This window comes from Mixophyes fleayi, chromosome 1, assembly GCF_038048845.1.
Source record: "Mixophyes fleayi isolate aMixFle1 chromosome 1, aMixFle1.hap1, whole genome shotgun sequence".
NCBI lineage: Eukaryota > Metazoa > Chordata > Amphibia > Anura > Limnodynastidae > Mixophyes > Mixophyes fleayi.
Genome location: NC_134402.1, coordinates 73,569,989 through 73,588,842, shown reverse-complemented (window position 1 = coordinate 73,588,842; position 18,854 = coordinate 73,569,989). Strand labels below are relative to the sequence as shown.

The following is an 18,854-nucleotide window of genomic DNA, read 5'->3' as shown; positions in this document are numbered from 1 at the left end:
GAGAGCGTGCAAGCACGAGGGGGGAGAGAGCGCGAGCACAAGGGGGGGAGAGAGAGGGTGCGAAAGGGGCGGGAAGAGAGAGGGCGCGAAGGGGGCGGGAAGAGAGAGGGCGCGAAGGGGGCGGGAAGAGAGAGGGCGCGAAGGGGGCGGGAAGAGAGGGCGCGAAGGGGGCGGGAAGAGAGAGGGCGCGAAGGGGGAGAAAAAGGAGAGGGCGCAAAGGGGGCAGGAAGAGAGAGGGCGCAAAGGGGGCGGGAAGAGAGAGGGCGCAAAGGGGGCGGGAAGAGAGAGGGCGCGAAGGGGGCGGGAAGAGAGAGGGCGCGAAGGGGGAGAAAGAGAGAGGGCGCAAAGGGGGAGAAAGAGAGAGGGCGCAAAGGGGGGGGAGAGAGGGCGCGAAGGGGGGGAAGAGAGAGGGCGCGAAGGGGGGGGGGAGAGAGGGCACGAAGGGGGGGGGAAGAGAGAGGGCGCGAAGGGGGCGGGAAGAGAGAGGGCGCGAAGGAGGGGGAAGAGAGAGGGCGCAAAGGGGGGGGAAGAGAGAGGGCGCGAAGGGGGGGGAAGAGAGAGGGCGCGAAGGGGGGAAGAGAGAGGGGCGCGAAGGGGGGGAAGAGAGAGGGGCGCGAAGGGGGGGGAGAGAGGGCACAAAGGGGGGGAAGAGAGAGGGCGCGAAGGGGGGGAAGAGAGAGGGCGCGAAGGGGGGGGGAGAGAGAGGGCGCGAAGGGGGGGGGAGAGAGGGTGCAAGTGAGGGGGGGAAAGAGAGAGAGAGAGAGAGCGCAAGCGAGGGGGGAAAGAGAGGGCGCCAGCGAGGGGGGGAAAGAGAGAGAGCGCAAGTGAGGGGAGGGCGAGAGGGCGCAAGGGGGGAGGGAGAGAGGTCGCAAGGGGGGGAGGGGGATAGGGCGCAAGGGGGAAAGGGGAGAGGGCGCAAAGGGGGGAGGGGGAGAGGGCGCAAGGGGGGGATGGCGCAAAGGGGGAGAGGGCGCAAAGGGGGAGAGGGTGCAAAGGGGGAGAGGGTGCAAAGGGGGAGAGGGCGCAAGCACAAAGGGGGGGAGAGCGCGCGAGCACAAAGGGGGGGAGAGCGCGCGAGCACAAAGGTGGGGAGAGCGAGCGAGCACAAAGGGGGTGGGAGAGCGAGCGAGCACAAGGGGGTGGGAGAGCGAGCGAGCACAAAGGGGTGGGAGAGCGAGCGAGCACAAGGGGGTGGGAGAGCGAGCGAGCGAAGGGGGTGGGAGAGCGAGCGAGCGAAGGGGGTGGGAGAGCGAGCGAGCGAAGGGGGTGGGAGAGCGAGCGAGTGAAGGGAGGGAGAGAGTGAGAGAAAATAAATCTGTAGTTTGCAATGACAAGTATCTCACCCAATGATAAAACCTAATTGGGTGTGCTACAAAGTGTACATCTGAAGCCAATAATTAACAAATACTGTATCCCATCAGGTAATGTGGCATCTGAAATAAGATTAGGACATTTCTCACTGAACATTGAGATTTCACCATTTGATCAAGGTATTCTGGAACAGAGAGTTCATATCTCTAAACCACAGTGCAGTAGAGGATCAAATTTCCTTGTAAACAAGGGAAAAAACACTAACCCATCTGGTCAACATTTCAATGTTAAATTAATTTGCCAGATGCACACAACACTTGGCTGTAGCTCCTCCAATCTAAATACCACTATGTTTCTGGGTTCCTTCCCAAACTATTTTCAAGCTTGCCTCCATTAAACAGACAAATAGGAATAGGACCATTAAAACATTAAAGCTTGCATTACACTGTATTTTAGTACTTTATAGTGCCTTTGCTGTATCATTGAGCTGGCAATAAACAGAGCTAAGCAGCAAAGACCAGCTGGGGGGGACATAAAATAAAAGTAATGAAAAAAATTAGCAATTATAGAAGACAGAAATATTTTGCAGCACATTAACCCCAAGCGTAACAACAAGCGATATGAAATCTAAAATTAATTTCACTGAAACCTGTAAATAAAAATCAAGAGTGGACTATAATGGGAGCTGCTCACAGAAGTAATGCAAAGGTCCATAACTAAAATCCTGGCAATATTTAGTATTGCTCTGGTCCTAGGTGGAAAATACCAAAATAACCATTGTGGTAAAGACTTGCTAACAGAGCTCTGCTTAAGGGTCTTCGTTTCTGAAAATATACATTATAGTAAACATACTATTCCAGCTGTCATTATTTTCCAGCGGTTGTTCCTGCTCTCATTGGGATTTTATACCTAAACAGCATTAGACACTGGTCACTGTATCGGAGTGTGTCAGGCTCAGAGTAACACAGGAGTGTACAACCCCGTTAGCCAGCTACATAATACCACTTCTCTAGTTCTACATAGTGAGTGTAATTCTCAGTATCTTTTATTTCTGAATATGTATAGATAATTGGTGGCTAAGTGGTTAGCACTTCTGCCTTACAGCACTGGAGTCATGAGTTCAATTCCTGATCATGGCCTTATCTGTGAGGAGTTTGTATGTTCTCCCCGTGTTTGTGTGGGTTTCCTCCGGGTGCTCCAGTTTTCTCCCACTCTCCCAAAAACATACTGGTAGGTTAATTGGCTGCTAACAAATTGACCTTATTCTGTGTGTGTGTGTGTGTGTGTGTGTGTTAGGGAATTTAGACTGTAAGCCCCAATGGGGCAGGGACTGATGTGCGTGAGTTCTTTGTACAGCGTTGCATAATTAGTGGCGCTGTATAAATAAATGGTGATGATGATGATGATAATTGTCTAGTACCACCTCTCTTGTTCAGCATGCAATTGTTAATTTTGTGTTGTCAGACAACAGATAGTCATTGGAACATGCACAGTAAGAGTTTGTTCAAAGCTGAGGTAATAATTTATAAAAAGCAGCAATGTTTACATATGCATGGCATCAAAGAGGGTGAAGAAGAAATAATTAACACACCTCAAGTATATGTTCCGATTGTTGTTCCCGGTCAAGCCTTCTCGATGTAGTGGTTATTAAACCTTTAAAAAAGAAGAAAAAAAAAGTACATTGTTTTAAACCAATAAAAGTAGGATACATTCAACAGCTGCACTTGACCACATATGATGCAAACCAGTTCAGTTCTGCACCATCAAGACATACTAGCGTAACACAGAGGATTTGTGGTGTGCATTGGTACTTTTCAGAAATGAGCTCTGTTATTTACATCCTATAAATTTCAATCAAATAAGCAGACCATATAAAATCGAAGACCAGAGTACTTGCATAAAAAAGAAAAAAACATCTGCAGCATTACAGCCATATAAATGAAGCCAGAGCCTATGCTTCAGTTCAATTGCAAAAATATAGTTATCAAAGTAACATACACTTAAAAACACTTATTATTTGACACCACAAATGAAAATTCATTTACCAATGACTCACTAATGAGAGAAATGCACAGTACAAATACTAATTTTCTTCATTAGTGAGGTCATGCATCTATTTCTATGCATTTAATACGAGTACGCACATGTAAGAACGCTCCTGCAATGAGACGAGTACCTCGCCTCAGGTGGTGGGAACCAGTGGGTGGCAGTGGGAAACCATCATGCCGCTCACTATCCCACCATCTATCATACATTCCCCTACTGTCATTCCAGGACATAATACATTCCCCTGCTATCATTCAACGCTGCTGCTACTGACACCAGGAAACAGGAGATTGATCAGAGAGTGACCCAATCCCCTAATCCTGTTCTACAACTTGGAAGAGACAGGGACAGGGTGTCACAGGTCAGTGTAATGTATTCCTGTGTGTTGCTTCAAATACTCACCAATCACCACACAAGCAGTGGTTAAATTATTATTACATATTACACAGTAATATGTTAGCACATACTTGACGGGAGCATAATATAAAGAAACTACATACAATGATGGTAAAGATGGCCCTGGTCAAATTAATTTACAATCTAAGAGGTATGACAGATACTTGATACATAGGGTAAAGTGGGAAAAGTGTGCATGGCAATTGTAACACAGCATCATCAGTCACCAAAATTAAAGCAGCCAACGGTGATTGGAATTTTTGTGCAGTTACATGTGGCATGATACGGTTGGAATGTTGAGACATGAAAAATTAACTAGCCATAGTAGAAATCTTAAGACAGTCAGCTGCTGGCAACCATGACCGTCCTTCACCACTTATATTAACTAAACCTCCTTTTATTCTGGTTCTGGAGGCTTTTGTACTCCATAGACACTCTTGTGGTTGTCCACCAACCCCTATTAGCTATTTGCCCAGTATATTTGGAATCATACTCACTGCTGATTAATGACAGCAATGGAACATATGGTGGTGAGGTGGATCAGTATTTATTATTTGTGCCACTCCTCCCTACCTCAGGGAAAGTAGGAGATGGCATATTACAGATGGTCTCAGCGGGTGAATGGGCAAGGAACCGCCCTGTACATGGCTTAGCACGGCGGTTCCCAAACTGTGCTCCGCGGCTCCCAGGGGTGCCGCGGCGCTGTCACTGGGGTGCCGCGGGCCAGCCATAAAAAAACAAAAAACACAGAAACTTACCAATCCGTCGGGCGCCGGGACCCAGCAGCCTCCTCTCTCCTGCAGCTGTCACTGAATATCGACGTCAGTAACAAGCTGCGGGAGAGAGGAGGCTGCTGGGTCCCGGCGCCCGACGGATTGGTAAGTTTGTGTGTTTTTGTTTTTTTTATGGCTGGTGCCTGGCGCGGGGCAGAGTGAGAGGGATCGAGGCAGAGGAGGAGAGCAGAGGATGGTGACAGCGGGGCAGAGGAGGAGAGCAGAGGATGGTGACAGCGGGGCAGAGGAAGAGGCAGAGGATGGTGACAACGGGGCAGAGTAGGAGAGCAGAGGATGGTGACAGCGGGGCAGAGGAGGAGAGCAGAGGATGGTGACAGCGGAGCAGAGGAGGAGAGCAGAGGATGGGGACAGCGGGGCAGAGTAGGAGAGCAGAGGATGGGGACAGCGGGGCAGAGGAGAGCAGAGGATGTTGACAGCGGGGCAGAGGAGGGGGACAGAGAGCAGAGGAGGGGGACAGAGAGCAGAGGATGGTGACAGCGGGGCAGAGGAGAGGCACAGAGAGCAGAGGATGGTGACAGCGGGGCAGAGGAGGGGGACAGAGAGCAGAGGAGGGGGACAGCGGGGCAGAGGAGAGGCACAGAGAGCAGAGGATGGTGACAGCGGGGCAGAGGAGGGGGACAGAGAGCAGAGGAGGGGGACAGAGAGCAGAGGAGGGGGACAGAGAGCAGAGGATGGGGACAGAGAGCAGAGGATGGGGACAGCGAGGCAGAGGAGGGGGACAGCGGGGCAGAGGAGGGTGACAGAGAGCAGAGGAGGAGAACAGAGAGCAGAGGAGGGGAACAGAGAGCAGAGGAGGGGAACAGAGAGCAGAGGAGGGGGACAGAGAGCAGAGGAGGGGGACAGAGAGAAGAGGATGGGGACAGAGAGCAGAGGATGGGGACAGAGAGCAGAGGAGGGGGACAGAGAGCAGAGGAGGGGGACAGCGAGCAGAGGATGGGGACAGAGAGCAGAGGATGGGGACAGAGAGCAGAGGATGGGGACAGAGAGCAGAGGATGGGGAGAGAGAGCAGAGGATGGTGACAGCGGGGCAGAGGAGGGGGACAGAGAGCAGAGGATGGTGACAGCGGGGCAGAGGAGGGGGACAGAGAGCAGAGGATGGTGACAGCGGGGCAGAGAAGGGGACAGAGAGCAGAGGATGGTGACAGCGGGGCAGAGGAGGGGGACAGAGAGCAGAGGAGGGGGACAGAGAGCAGAGGAGGGGGACAGAGGGGCAGAGGGGGACAGAGGGGCAGAGGAGGGGGACAGAGGGGCAGAGGAGGGGCACAGCGGGGCAGAGGAGGGGCACAGCGGGGCAGAGGAGGGGCACAGCGGGGCAGAGAAGGGGGACACAGCGTGAGAGGGGCAGTGAAGGGGGACACAGCATGAGAGGGCAGAGGAGGGGACAACGTGACAGAGGGCAGAGGGGTCAGTGTGAGAGAGGGCAGTGTGTCTGGTTGCAGAGGGGGCAGTGTGTCTGGATGCAGAGGGAGCAGAGTGCCTGAGGGCAGAGTGTCTGGATGCAAAGGGGGCAGAGTGTCTGGATGCAGAGGGGGCATTTTTGCATAGAACTAAATAAGTATTTCTGTTCTGATCTAAATACTTATTACAATTTTTTGACCCAACTACTTCTAAAACAGGACTGCTCGATAATTATTTTGGAGGGGTGCCTTGAAAAAATTTGGAGACTCTAAGGGTGCCGCAAACTGCAAAAGTTTGGGAACCACTGGCTTAGCATGTTAAGATGGTGCGAGGGGTGGATATTTAGGGTGGGTTCCCCTGTTGAACAGGGCCTACAGAGTCTTTATAAACACCCCCAAAAAACTAGTTTTCTGAGGAGGTGCTGGAGTGAAGAGCACTTTTAGCAAGATGTCATCTGCACCATCGTAGGAGTACGATCAACCCTGGACTATTTTAACATACGTTTAATTGCTTGATACATTCAGCCATTGCAACTTAGCTGTCTAATATATTAGCAAACAAGTTACATCAAACTTAAACATAAATGTCACATAGAATTATTTTCACCAACACTTAAGCGACCAACTGTTTTTTTTTTTAGTAGACATAGCACAATTATTACTGGAACGGACGTAGAAAACCAAGTACACCGAACAAGCAATCTCTAAACACAATGTTTATCTCCAAGGGACATGTAACTGAAAATTAGTTTGACCGCTGTGTTCTAGAGGCAGTGTAATGTATGACTTTACTATGGTTTACACTTCACACAGTTTTAACTGGTTACACAAACAGGAACTTTTATTTGTTCTATATTCTGAAGCATTACAATAAAAATTCCCCTACAGATCTTTCGACAATCCGTAAAGTAGAGAACGAGCCTAGGCGGAGGGGTTAAGGTAAGAAGCAGTGGTTTGAAAAAGAGTGGAGAGACGGAGGTTACATAAGGAGGAGGAGCTAAGAGCTGGCTAGTGTGCAGGCCTTGTTATTAGTCACAGGAAAGACTAAGTCTATACAGCTGGTAGTTATAAATCAGGAAACTGCAACCATTAGGGAAGGCACAGCTAGTAGCTTTAGGTCATTTCTGGCCTTGGGGGTATCCAATTGACCTAAGTGATAGAGCAGAGGTGAATGCAGTTTTAGGCTTTATATGAAAATTCAGGCCTACAGATGCTCTGCCTTGCTTGGCCCATGTGGTTGTAAAAAATGGGTCAGCCAGGAGAGGACTATGAAATATTGGTGGCAGGGTTGATGTGTACACTGTGTGGATCTGGCAGGCATGTGCTGATGATGGAACCCAGCAGATGTTTTTTCCAGCAATTAGTCGATGACTACAGCAGTGATCGTCTGTTTACCAATGAGTTGCTTACATGCACTGGTAATTTAGCTGACACCCAGTGGTCTGATGCTTAAAGCTAATGTCCTTGACCCTCTATATATTAGGATTAGGGACTTAGGGCTGACTGGAGTACAGGTTAGTGATGAGACATAGGAAAGGCTGCAAAGCACACGTGTTACAGGCAGACAATAATACGTTTTCCTTGTCTGCCTATCCAAGCCCCATTCTGCCCCATATCAGGGACTGAGCTGCTGCTAATTCTATACAGCTTAGGCTTTGTACACACTGAAGAATTTTCCGACCGACGTGTTATCTACAACGATTTTACTAATGACTGAAGGTCCGATCGCTCGTGCTTACACACACTAGACATGTTTTAAATGTTTAACGAAAGACCGACCGGCGTACAGGCACCAGAAATTTACATACACACGCCCCCAAAGGAGTCGCAGATTGAGGAACTATCAGTAGTTGGTCGTGAATCGATCGAAAATGTATACACATTAAATTATTGTAAGGTGATTGGAACAAATTATTAAACAGTACGACCAACCAAATGAACTGACAGTCGGCACTTTGGAGCAACTTTCGACCATCATGTATTTATACACACTCCGAAAGAATGGTCATATGTTGACTGTTTTGCATGATGATTGGACGAAAAACTGTGTACCTAGCCTTAAGCTGGGTACACACTACAGAAATTGCAACCAACTTTTTATGCTGAGCGATTTTACATGCGATCGATGTTCCGATCGCTCGGTCCATGGACTGCATACACACCAGCCTTGTTTAGGACGATAAAGGGAAGAGCGGACGTACCTTTAGCGACTTTTTACAGCCATGTTGTCGTGAGCAATGACTGTAATTTCATACTCACTGTTGTGGATCGGTTGGAAGTTTATATACACTACACAACGGAAACGAGATTGGAACGAAAATATTAAACAGTAAGACCAACCAAATGAGGCGACAATCGTCCATTTGGGCAGACTTTCGACCATCGTGTCACTGCACACACTGACCCGACTTTTGAACGAGAGGTCGTATGTCGGCTGATTTAGCCGATTATTGGATGAAAACTGTGTAGTGTGTACCCAGCTTTACTGTAAAGTTTGACTGTGATAACAGATTTCTGTTTACCTCGCAACCATCTACATGAGGGTAAGCCAGGGCATTGGAATTGACTGCCAGTAACTTGGCCTTGGAAGAATCCTATTAACCTGATCGATGAAGCAGAGACAGATGCAGTTGTAGAACTAATCTGACATTTTGGTTCAGCAGATGTTCTGTCTGGCTTGCTGGTTGTGATTATGGTCGACAGACAGACGGGAAAGGACTTTGAAGTATCGGCAGCAGGGTTGAACTGCGCACAATGTAGACGCAGCAGCCATGTGGCCTGATCTAATTGTGGTGGGTCCCACCAGATATTACTTCCCCCAATTGGTAAAGGACATTACATTTTTGACCATCTGATTACATCACCAGTGGGTCAGTTGCGGCACTTAGGCTTTCAGTCACAAAAATAGCTAAAAGTAAATATAAAATATATAAAAAAAGATATTTAAAAAAATAGTCATACTTGAAAAAATGTTTTATTTAAATAATTAAGCATTTTTCATTGATTTTCCTTCTATTCACACCATTCTGTGATGGCAATAACCAAACAGTACATGTACCACCACAATACTTAAATAGGCTTTACGACACATGGAGACGCTGTCACCGGTGGTGTAGCCCTATCCCAATCATCATCAACTTATATAGTGGCAGTGTCACTCACCGGACTGTGAGTGCTACTTCTCGTGTGTTTAGGAACCGTGGCCGTCCACCATCCTGAGGGTCTGCGCATGTGCAGCCCTTTCAACCCTTCAGTACATGTTCCTTTTAGTTAATTGGCTGATCAGGCAACACTCCCTATTTAAAGCACCTGTGGTCAATACCTCATTGCCTGATCTTGGAGTCTCATTCCCCATGAGCCTCTGAAGGTGTTCCTGTGTTTCCTCGTGTATTCAGCTCCTGCTGATTCCTGTTGTTCATTTGTGGTTTCCAAACCACTTCAACTCTCCTGTGTTTCATCGTGACTGCACCAGAAGATTCCTATCCGCTGCCTCCGTGCTTCTACCGTCTCCTAACCACTTCAACTCTCCCGTGTTTCATCGTGACTGCACCAGCTGATTCCTATCCGCTGCCTCCGTGCTTCCACAGTCTCCAAACCACTTCAACTCTCCCGTGTTTCATCGTGACTGCACCAGCTGATTCCTATCCGCTGCCTCCGTGTATCTGCAGTGTTCTGCTCATCGCAACCCTCCAGTACTCATCGTGTCTGCAGCCAGCCGATCCGCTGTCTCCGGGCTTCTACAGCGTTCCTGCTTGTGTCAACTCGCCTGTCTGCATCGGATCAACGCTCCGCTGCTTTCATCTCAGCTAGACCGCCTCAACTCTCCCGTGTTCTCCAGGTGTCCAGTTCTATATACTACTGCTTCCTGAGTATTGTGTTCATCCTTGCTGGTCTACCTAGTGTGCGCTGGACCTACTTGGTTACCGCTTCCACCCTCCTGGGACTTCTCATCCTGCCGGCCTCCAGCCGTTCAGGTATCCCTGCACCTCTCTCTGACAGCCTGCTCTCCTGAACCACGGTATGCATACTTCTCATTGACTGTGCTGGTGTATTGCATATCTAGCTGGACTGAGTTGTTCTCCTCCGGAGTTTCCTATCCACTGAGACTATTGCTATCATTTGACTGTGTTACCGTTTAGCCTGGATAGTTCTCGTGACTTTGTATATTTGTGCAGTGCTGCTCAGTTATTATTAATTGTGTGCATATCATCGTGGGATCAAGTTCAGTGTGCTCGTGTATACTCTGCATTGCATTTATCTCCCCGTGCTCCTCCTCACTTATATATTTCAGTGGTACAACTTGCTAGAGGCAGACCACTGTTCCCTGTTTTCTGAGTCACCAGTTTTCAGTATCCTTTCACATAGCAGTGGTACAACTTGCTATCGCAGACCACTGACTCCCCGGATACCTTCACCTGGATTCCATTCCTTCACCCAGACAGCGGTACAACTTGCTATACGCAGACCGCTGACTCTCATCACCTCCTCGTTACTCCTGGACATTCCTCCTCACTATAGCAGTGGTACAACTTGCTATACGCAGACCACTGACTACCCTCACGTTTCCTTGTCCATCCAGTTCCTCGTGTACAGTTATCTACCTATTACCAGTGCTGCTAGTCATAGACTTTCCTCGAGCATTCTCTTATCATCTGCTGTCTCCTGTTCCGTGATCACCCCGCTACCAGAGTACCATATTACCACCTATACTGCTCTGGTAAGTCTATCATCTGGTGATACCTGGGTAAAGACTCCCAGTGCCCGTGACAGGCAGCAAATTCCGTTTTCTTCATTGATAGGGCTTTCTAACATTTAATATATGGACCCCTAAATATTTTACCAATCAAATCAGCGTCTATATTCCCAGTGTAAAGCGAATATTTAATTACATTATGGTAGAAAATTATATTGGTAACTATTTTTTCCTCTATAACAAGAATGAACAGAAAGCCCAGGACTGCTATAAGGAGACTGGGAATCCCCTAATTTCCATGCTAGGGAAAAAAAAGAAAGAGAGAGAAGAGGATACTGTAAAAAAAACAGTTAACAAGCTTGAGGAACGTCAAGTTAGCTTGCCCTGAGGGCATTAATCATTTTAACAATTCTGTACAGAGAACAAGTACTGGACCTGTACTGTAGTCTGACTCAGTCAGACAAAATGTATTCGCTAGGGGTGATAAAAAACACAAAATGAGAACCAGAACGGAATGCAAACAAACCATGAAAATGTAATAAAAAAAAAAAAAAAGCAAAATGTTTCTATGAATAAATAGAAATGTCTAGCAAGAAAAAAGTTTTTACAAAGAGAGTTAAAAACAAATCTCCCAACAATAACCACGCATAAGGAAGAGTCTTTTGTTCAGATGATTACAGTCTAACAGCACATATATTGCTTTTAAAAAGCAATAGATCTGCAGTCCGACAGAACCTGAATTAAACTCCTAAATCTCAAACTGAAATGAACAAGTAAATAAAAATCAGCAGTACAGGACAACATAATCTGCAGGCAATTTGCAATAAATCCTTTTTTTTTTCTTTTTCTTATTTACTTTATCATTTTTTAATGTTCTACTATTTAGTACTGCAAATTTTGATTTAGATGATACCAATAACAGCTGCCACAAGATGTCCAATTCCAATACCTGCTATATAAAAGTTGGCTATTGCCAATTCTGTTACATGAATATTGAAGATATACTTTGTTACGTAAATGCAGAATGAGACCATATAAGAGAGCAGAGTATCCGGAACAGAAAAAAAAACCACTTCATTTTCCTTCTCTTATTTGCTAAATATTTCATTACATGGTAGACTATGCACTACGTCCAATACATAGTAATGAGGAATCCAATTATGTTTGGATATAACCTGGCCTCAGAATAAACAGCTTCTGTCTGTAATTGGTTTTAGTTTTGGATGAAATCATAGATTTGGAATTGTCCAAGTGTTCTCTGTTAATATCAGCGCTCTTTGAGGACAGATTCAGCCAGTTCAGACTTACAGATGCTTTCTCTTCATTTGCTGACAATACTGACAGACCGTTACCAGTTTTACATTTTGATGTAGCATAAGAGTATCACAAAGAAGAGCGTTTTTGTTTTACCAACATGTATAGCAGATATATGATGCACGACAAGAAAGATTCCATTCCAGAAAGGATTATTAATGGCTCATTAAAATGCCACCATTTAAACACAAGTTGGCAGTCGGAAATTTAAATACCATGAAGTCAAAAGGACTAAATAAAAGGGGGGTTGCGGGGGGAGGGGGGAGTTTAAGAGGTGACACATAAAAGGGGCAGGCAACAAATGATGGCTAAGTACCATCACCAATTAAATTAAATAAGTTCATCAATATGATAAAGTGACAAAGAATGAGCACTCGACAAGAAGTGCCAGCAAACACTTCTTCTTAGAATAAACTTTGGCAAGTCAGAATAAAAGGAGAATTAAAATATAGTCACACAACATTATTAAACATATTGGATCAAATTCATTAAGTAACGCAAAGGCAACGCAATTAGCGTTTTTTTTGTTTTTTTTTAAGGGACAGAAAATGCAAGCAGGTACATTAACACTAGGGATGTGCACCGCCCACTTTTGGTGTCTCGTGTTTTGTGTTTTTGATTCGGATTTGCTTGAGGTTTTGGGTTCGGATTTGTTTCGCAAAACACCTGACGAAAGGTTTTGGTTCGGATTTAAAGTTTTGGATTTGGATTTGGATTTATTTTGAAAAAAAAACATAAAAAGTGTTAAAAACACGTTTTTTGGTTTATTTTCACTCCTACGCTAATATTAACCTCAATAACAATCATTTCCACTAATTCCCAGTCTATTCTGCAGAATCAGTGAACTTTGTAATATTGCAGTACCAATGGACTTATACTGCAGGATTGTTTTCGGATATTTTTTTTTATAACTTTTTAAAAAAAATTTGTGCTGTGCTGTGCTGTGCTGTTTCCCCAGCACAGCACGAGATATAGCAGGACAGAGGACCACCTAACACACCCTCCCTCTACCCTGATCAATGCCTGAGTGAAGATGGCGGCGGCTAGTGGGGAATTTATAGGATTCGAGTATCGCGAGATCCGACAGCGGGATTATGACTCAGAGCCTCGGTTTCAGTTTTGCAATTGGCGGGAATACCCAGATCTGTCTCGGATCCGGCTCGGATCGGCAACGTTCGGGTGGGTTTGGATTTCAGATATCCGAGCCTGCTCATCTCTAATAAACACCTGTTAATAATATAACCATTAATGAAAAAAGTTTTTCATCTGCATTTTTTCCCCCCATGAAACACATATCAGGATGTTACAACTCCTTTTGATTGCAAACACATGTTCTAGCATGCATAGACGACTGTCATCACTATCACTCGCCACTTATGCCTGTCCTGTAGATCAGGTCTGTCCAACCTGCGGCCCTCCAGGTGTTGTGAAACTACAAGCCCCAGCATGCTTTGCCAGTAACTACCTGTTGATAGCTGGAAGGGCATGCTGGGACTTGTAGTTTCACAAACATCTGGAGGGCCGCAGGTTGGACAGGCCTGCTGTAGATGGTGCAAGTGATATGACTAAAACCATGTACCTAAGAGATGTCCAGAGCTTGACCCTGGCACACACTTACTGTACATTGACTATGTGAATATGTCCCTTCACTCCCCCTTACCGCCCTTGAAATTGTGTCATCTGTGTCCAACAATAATTGGATGTACCTGTGATCACTGGCGTACAGTCCACTTCTGAGAATACGAAGAGCTATTTTACGCAAAATGCATCACATAACGGCATTTAGGTTCCTTAATGAATCAGGCCCATTATGTGTTCTTAATGGCAACACATCAGTTACACATTCAAGTACTTTACACTGCAAACATTTCTATTGCATGGGAGGCAAATAACAGGGTCACAATGCAGCTTTTACATATGGAGAGTGCAAACTTGCAATGCAAATGCTAAAAATGTCATATCTGTAGTAACTCTCATTATACAAGTGCATCCAATCTCCTATTTATATAGCCTAGCTACTGGCACACATAACAGGAGAATGTAAGAAGTGCCAAATACACGGATAATGCTGCAGACAATGTGACACATTCAGGAGACAGTCTCAGAACATTATGACTTTTCTTTAGTAATACCCCAAAAATGAGGTGCCAGCAGAAAAGACTCTTGGGATTTGTCCAATCCTGTTTAAATGGATATAACTCCCTTTTACTACATGCCTTCCTGTTCCTCTAAGAAAGCTACATTTACTGGAGCTTATAATGTGAACAACATATGTTTGGTCCCATTGCACAAGTTAGTGCCAACAAATACACATTTAGAGTAGAAGAAAAAAAATCACAAATCACAAACTATTAACTTGCCTTTCCCCAACAATCACTGGCAAAATTGTGAACAAATCAATGGCATATTTACATCCCAAGTGGTGCAAATAAACCAATGTATTTAATATTACAAATCCCCAAAAGTATGAGACGTTCCTCAAGTAAAGTTGTATGTTAATGACGGGCACATGACCACTTCATGGAAGTTCACAACTTGGCAGCACTTACAGAGAATCACAGCTCAAATCAAAAAAATTGTGAGCACATCTCACCAGTTTTAAATCAAATTGGGGCAGAGGCTAAAGAGAAATAATGGTGCAAAATGAGAGACCTAACTTCGCACAGTGTAGCTGTGTCATAAATGATCTATTCTATGCTTCTTCCTCAGTAAAGCAGTGGTCTGAGATGCTTATTAAAAAATGATTGTTAATGTGAAGTGGGAATTCTACAATATTTAGAATTGGGAACAAACCGTTAAAAAACAATACTGGGTAATACATACATACATAAAGGTAAGAAGGCCATGCTCGCAAGCTTACAATCTATGGGACAATGGTTTGATACACAAGGGTAAGTGCTACATCATATTGAATATTTGTCCAGCTAGAATGCAAAGGTTACAAAGTATTTAGTGGGCTGTATGCTCAGTCACACAACTATGTTGGTCAGAGGGTTGTCGTCTTGTGTTAGCTGTGTAGAGGGTGGTAATAGGGTAACCTAGGGAGATTAAAAGGGTGGTAGAGGAATACTATAAGCTTGTCTGAAGCGGTGGGTTTTCAGACAACGCTTGAAGGTTTGAAGACTAGAGAAAAGTCTTGTGGTGCCAGGGAGGGAATTCCATAAAGTGGGTGCAGCCCGAAAAAAGTCCTGTAACCGAGAATGGGAGGAAGTAATGTGAGTGGCAGAGAGACGCAGATCTTATGCAGAACGGAAGTGTCGAGTTGGGAAATATTTTGAGACAAGTGAGGAGATGTATGTCGGTGCAATTTTGTTGATGACCTTGTATGTTAGAAGAATTTTATATTGGATTAGTTGAAAAACAGACAACCAATGTAGAGACTGACAGAGTGATTCAGCAGATGTAAAACAATTTGCAAGGAAAATCAAACTAGCCGCTGCGTGCAAAATAGATTGTAGGGGCTAAAGTTTGATTTTGGGAAGACCAGTAAGGAGGGAATTACAATAGTCGATGCGGGATGATGAGTGCATGAATTAAAAGTTTTTGCAGTGTCTTTTCTGAGATATGTACGTGTTCTGGAAATGTTTTTTAGATGTATGCAGCATGATGTAAATATAGAGTTGATGTGGGGAACAAAGGATAGTTGTGAGTCAAGGATTACACCTAGGCAGTGAGCTTGCGGGTTGGAGTTTATGGTCATGTCAACAGAAATAGAAATGTTAGGCAATAAGCTTCTGTTTTTGGGTGAGAATATTATTAATTCAGTTTTTGAAAGATTGAGTTTGAGTTAGCGAGAAGATATCCAAGATGAAATGGCAAAAATACAGTCAGTAACGCAAGACAACACAGTTGGTGAGAGATTAGGTGAGGATAGGTAAACTTGTGTATCATCCGCATAGAGATGATACTGAAATCCAAAATAGCTTATTAGTTTTCCTAGAGAAGTGGTGTACACAGAGAATAGCAGAGGACCTAGGACTGAGCCTTGTGGTACTCCAACTGATAAAAAGGAAGCATAGTGGAGGTTGTTCCAGAGAAATTAACACTGAAAGAGCGATTAGATAGGTAGGATGAGAACCAGGATAGGACAGTGTATTGAAGACCTAGGGATAGTAGCGTCTGTATGAGGAGAGAGTGGTTAACAGTGTTGAATGCAGCAGAGAGATCCAAGAAAATGAAAACAGAGTAATCAACTTTATTTTTAGCTGTGATCAGATCAATGACAACCTTGGTCAGCGCAGTCTCTGTGGAGTGTCGAGAGTGAAATCTTGATTGAAGAGGATCCAATAGATTGTTTGTAGAAAGGAAACTTGGGAGGCGACTGTAGGCAATTCACTTGAGAAGTTCACACTAGTGAAATGGCGAACAGCTGCCATATTTAGGGGCACCTAAAAGGGGCCCAGGCCTTCCGGGGCCCTGGTCTGCCTGTGCAGTGGGAGGAGCCACCAATCTGGAAGGGGTCCCAGCAATTTTCTGCATTGGGGCCTGAAATTCATCTTGGCAGCCCAGGCCATTTGCATGTCCCACTGGTTCCTGCAGCAGTGCAAGGACGTTTTCAGGTGTGGGAAGTGTGTTGGGGATGGCCTAGCACAGTTGCTTGGCATGTCCCCTGGAGGGTGTGACCACTGCATCTTGATGTGACCACAACTTGTTGGCATGCCACCATCCCAATTCAAAATTTCTGAATGATGGGAGGTATGTAAGAACAATAAATTGAAATAGGCTGAAACTAAAGTCTTCTGTAAGAAAGTATAACAATTATTACAATAAAAATAATCCAATTATTATATGGTCTATTATAAAGGCACATTTGAAAAAAATTATTGTGATTAAGGAAGCACAAAAAAAGCACGAAGAAGACAAAAATATAAAACATTTTTATCAAAAGCTAGTTATAACAAAAGTATATTTTTAAGTTGTAATTGCTTTCAGGAATAAAACATGAAAAGTACAAAGCAACATAAGTAAAATACTATAAAGAACATAATAAAAACGTTTAAATGGAGGAAAATGCAACGCTTTACTTAGTCTAACAGAAAAAAAACAGTTTTGCTGACAATATAGTCCCACCCAGTCAATGCCCTGTAGAAAAAAAGTCAATTCAAAAATCAATGCTAAGTGCAAATTTCTCTTGTGGGACTAGACGTTATTGGCAATCTTCAAGTGAACAAGGAACATTTTCTTAATAAATCCACTTTCATGGCCAAATTGCTTTGCCTTTCCTATGAAAACCCTAAAATGTTTTCTAAAAGGTAATATACTAGAAGTTGCTTTTATTTGTGAAGCAATAACACTAAAATTCACCACAAACAAAGGGTATATAAAACAAACTATAATAAAAATATAGAAAAAAAATCTATCAACATACAAAAGCAAATTCATTTAGAATGACGGAATGGGGTAAAATGCTTAAGGGTCAAGTTGAGCAGGAAATTTTGAAATCTATGAAGACTTTTTCTAAACAGCAACAACACAATCCTGAAGACAATGCAAAGTAAGGACCCATAGAAAAATACAGTACTGCTTTGCAATTCTTGACAATACCAGGGGAGTAACATATATCTGTGTGGAGTTTGTATGTTCTCCCTGTGTTTGCGTGGGTTTCCTCCGGGTGCTCCGGTTTCCTCCCACACTCCAAAAACATACTGGTAGGTTAATTGGCTGCTATCAAAAATTGACCCTAGTCTCTACCTGTCTGTCTGTATGTATATGTCTATGTGTGTGTCTATATTAGGGAATTTAGACTGTAAGCTCCAATGGGGCAGGGACTGATGTGAATGAGTTCTCTGTACAGCGCTGCGGAATTAGTGGCACTATATATGCAAAATGTTGACTTAACCTCATGTGTCAAACTCCCTTTGTCCCATGGATTGTAAGCTTGCGAGTAGGGCCTTCTCACCTCTTTGTCTGTTTTACCCAGTTTGTTTATTAGTTTACTATGTTTGTCCCCAATTGAAAAGTGCTACGGAATATGTTGGCGTTATATAAATAAATGAAGATGATGATTCTCACTCAGAATGCACACAGAATGATTAAGTTTGTTTCAATGTGTTTTGTAACCATAAAATAAAGCATAAGGATACAGATTTAAGTTATAAATTCTCCACCTGCAGGGTTTCAGAAGTGTTCAGAACGTACCCGGTAGTGTGAACAGTTGGAACGTATGAATAACTACTGATGTGAGCATCTATAAAAGATAAAAGTACCCACACTATGTAGTGTTTATAGCAGAACTACATTTTCAGTGTAATTTAAAAAACGTACATATAGTAGAGGCAGCCATTTTGTGAGCTTAACCAATACTTATGAGATTGCTGCTTAAGAAACCACTAGAAACAAATCACAGCACTGAAATCATTCACGGGTGCCTCAGAGATGTCACCGTACCTAGTGAACCAATAAACTGAATTCTGATACAGATTCATCCCACAAAATGGCTGCCCCTATTGTGTCATAGTGATGTCACAGTTCCTAGTGAATTTACAGGCTGCGCTTTAATATAAGTTTTAAGGTAAGATTAAAGACACAAATGTAGACCATACTATGCAGCTTCTAAACCAAGTAACATAAAAGTCGTAGCCATCATGTAGAAAGTACAGAATGAATGAAAATCTAATGCTTTCTACTTTTTTTTTTTTTATTATACTACAGAAAACCAGTTAAAAATGGAGATTGGACCGTGAATGTCTATAAATCCAGACATAAGGCTTTATGGTGACTTCTCATCATTGTGCAAACAGTCTGAGCACGCTAATCCCACAGTTTTTGTAGTTGCCAGTGACAGACAAAGAGGAACCTTCGGCTCCAGCACTGAACAGAGTAGGATTTGCAAGACAATTTTGTAGCAATCGGGAAATTGATTTCAAACAATTCCACCGTTTTCCCCAGACATAAATTACTTTT

The 18,854-nt window shown here is 44.2% G+C and overlaps 1 protein-coding gene across 6 annotated transcripts in view; it reads right to left on the bottom strand.

Annotated features, from left to right (window-relative positions):
- Nucleotides 1-18,854, bottom strand: part of FAT1 (FAT atypical cadherin 1) — a 172,625-nt gene that overhangs the window by 74,051 nt on the left and 79,720 nt on the right. For all 6 annotated transcript variants that reach the window (XR_012688179.1, XM_075196658.1, XM_075196666.1 and 3 more), the window contains exon 4: nt 2,903-2,964. Coding sequence is in view for 5 of the 6 variants with exons in the window: in XM_075196658.1 (XP_075052759.1) it covers nt 2,903-2,964 (62 nt within the window). In the remaining variant the exon portion in view is untranslated. The remainder of the gene's footprint in view (nt 1-2,902; nt 2,965-18,854) is intronic.